The sequence below is a fragment of the Pterocles gutturalis genome, unplaced genomic scaffold (genome assembly GCF_000699245.1).
Source record: "Pterocles gutturalis isolate BGI_N339 unplaced genomic scaffold, ASM69924v1 scaffold20527, whole genome shotgun sequence".
NCBI classification, from domain to species: Eukaryota; Metazoa; Chordata; class Aves; order Pterocliformes; family Pteroclidae; genus Pterocles; species Pterocles gutturalis.
The window spans coordinates 1-1,624 of NW_010108415.1; the positions used below are offsets into that span (position 1 = coordinate 1).

The 1,624-nt window shown below is 61.0% G+C and overlaps 1 protein-coding gene across 1 annotated transcript in view; it reads left to right on the forward strand.

Moving 5' to 3' along the window:
• Positions 1-1,331: 1,331 nt before the first annotated feature.
• Positions 1,332-1,624, forward strand: part of ARHGEF10L (Rho guanine nucleotide exchange factor (GEF) 10-like) — a gene marked incomplete at its 3' end in the record, with an annotated part of 14,196 nt that continues 13,903 nt past the window's right edge. Inside the window, 1 exon segment of the mRNA XM_010072641.1 lies at positions 1,332-1,449. Within this exon segment, the coding sequence (XP_010070943.1) occupies positions 1,332-1,449 (118 nt within the window).

Genomic DNA, 1,624 nt, shown 5'->3' on the forward strand with positions numbered 1-1,624 from the left:
TGCCCGGCGGATCCGGCGTGTGTGTCACAGCCTTGCTGCATGTCCCTGACGCGGCTTAGCTTCACCATGGTGGGGGCTTCAGTGCTTTTGGGGTGCCTGTGCTGAGTGTGGGGTGCTGGGGAGCATCCCGTCCCATTCCCGGGGATGCCGGAGAGCATCCTGTCTCGTCCTGTTCCCGGGATGCTGCAGAGCATCGTGTCCCATTTCCCAGGATACTGGAGAGTGTCCCATCCCATTCCCTGGGATGCATCCTGTCCTGTTCCCCGGGATACTGGAGAGCGTCCTGTCCCATTCCCTGGGAACTGGAGAACGTCACATCCTGTCCTGTTCCCCAGAATGCCGGAGGGTGTCCCATCCTGTTTTCCGGGATGCTAGAGAGCATCCCATCCTGTCCCGTCCCCTCCCCAGGGATGCTGGAGACCATCCTGTCCTTTCCCATTCCCTGGGATACTGGAGAGCATCCTGTCCTGTCCCCTGGGATACTGGAGAGTGTCCTGTCCTGTCCCCTGGGATACTGGAGAGTGTCCTGTCCCCTGGGATAATGAAGAGCATCCCATCCTGTCCCATTCTTCGGGATACTGGAGAGCGTTCCATCCCATCCCCCAGGATACTGAAGAGCATCCCATCCCATTCCTCAGGATACTGGAGGGTCTCCTATCCCATTCTCTGGGATACTGGAGAGCATCCCATTCTGTCCTGTTCCCGAGGATACTGGAGAGCACTCCATACCATCCCCTGGGATACTGGAGAGCATCCCATCCTGTTGCTCAGGATACTGGAGAGCATCCCATTCTGTCCTGTTCCCTGGGATACTGGAAAGCATCCCATTCCCTGGGATACTGGGAAGCATCCCATCCCATCTCCTGGGATACTGGGGAGCATCCCATCCTGTCCTGTTCCCTGGGATACTGGAAAGCATCCCATTCCCTGGGATACTGGGGAGCATCCCATCCCATCCCATCTCCTGGGATACTGGGGAGTATCCCATTGCATTCCCCGGGATCCTGGGGAGCATCCCATTCCCCGGGATACTGGGGAGTGTCCCATCCCATCTCCTGGGATACTGGGGAGTATCCCATTGCATTCCCCGGGATCCTGGGGAGCATCCCATCCCATTCCACGGGATACTGGGGAGCATCCCATCCCATCTCCTGGGATACTGGGGAGTGTCCCATCCCTGGGGCACAGAGCAGGCGCTCGTGGTACCAGCAGCCCAGGGCGCCGATCCTCCTTGCCAAAATTAGGGAAGGAAAAAGGCCCCCCAGCCGCCAGCGCCCTCCCCTCCAGCCCGCCCGGTCCTCCCCCGTTCCTGGCTATTTATAGGGACCGGGATGGAGCCGGGGCGGCCGGCGCGGGGCGTCGCGGCCATGTGGAAGAAACGGTCGTCCCTGCACGGCGATGCCGCCTTGGCTCGCTCACCCTCCTCTTCCTCGGCTGCTTCAGCCTCGGGTAGGATCTCGCTGCGCCAGGCAGCGGGCGCTTGCCCCTCGCCTTCCCCATTTTCCACTCCGTGCTGCTTTCGCCTCCTTTTCCCCCCATTTTCCCCGCTTGCACCCCGCCTTGGAGTGAGAACAGGGGCAGGGGGGGCTTTTCCCCCACCTGGGTGGCTTTTTGGGGCTGGGGA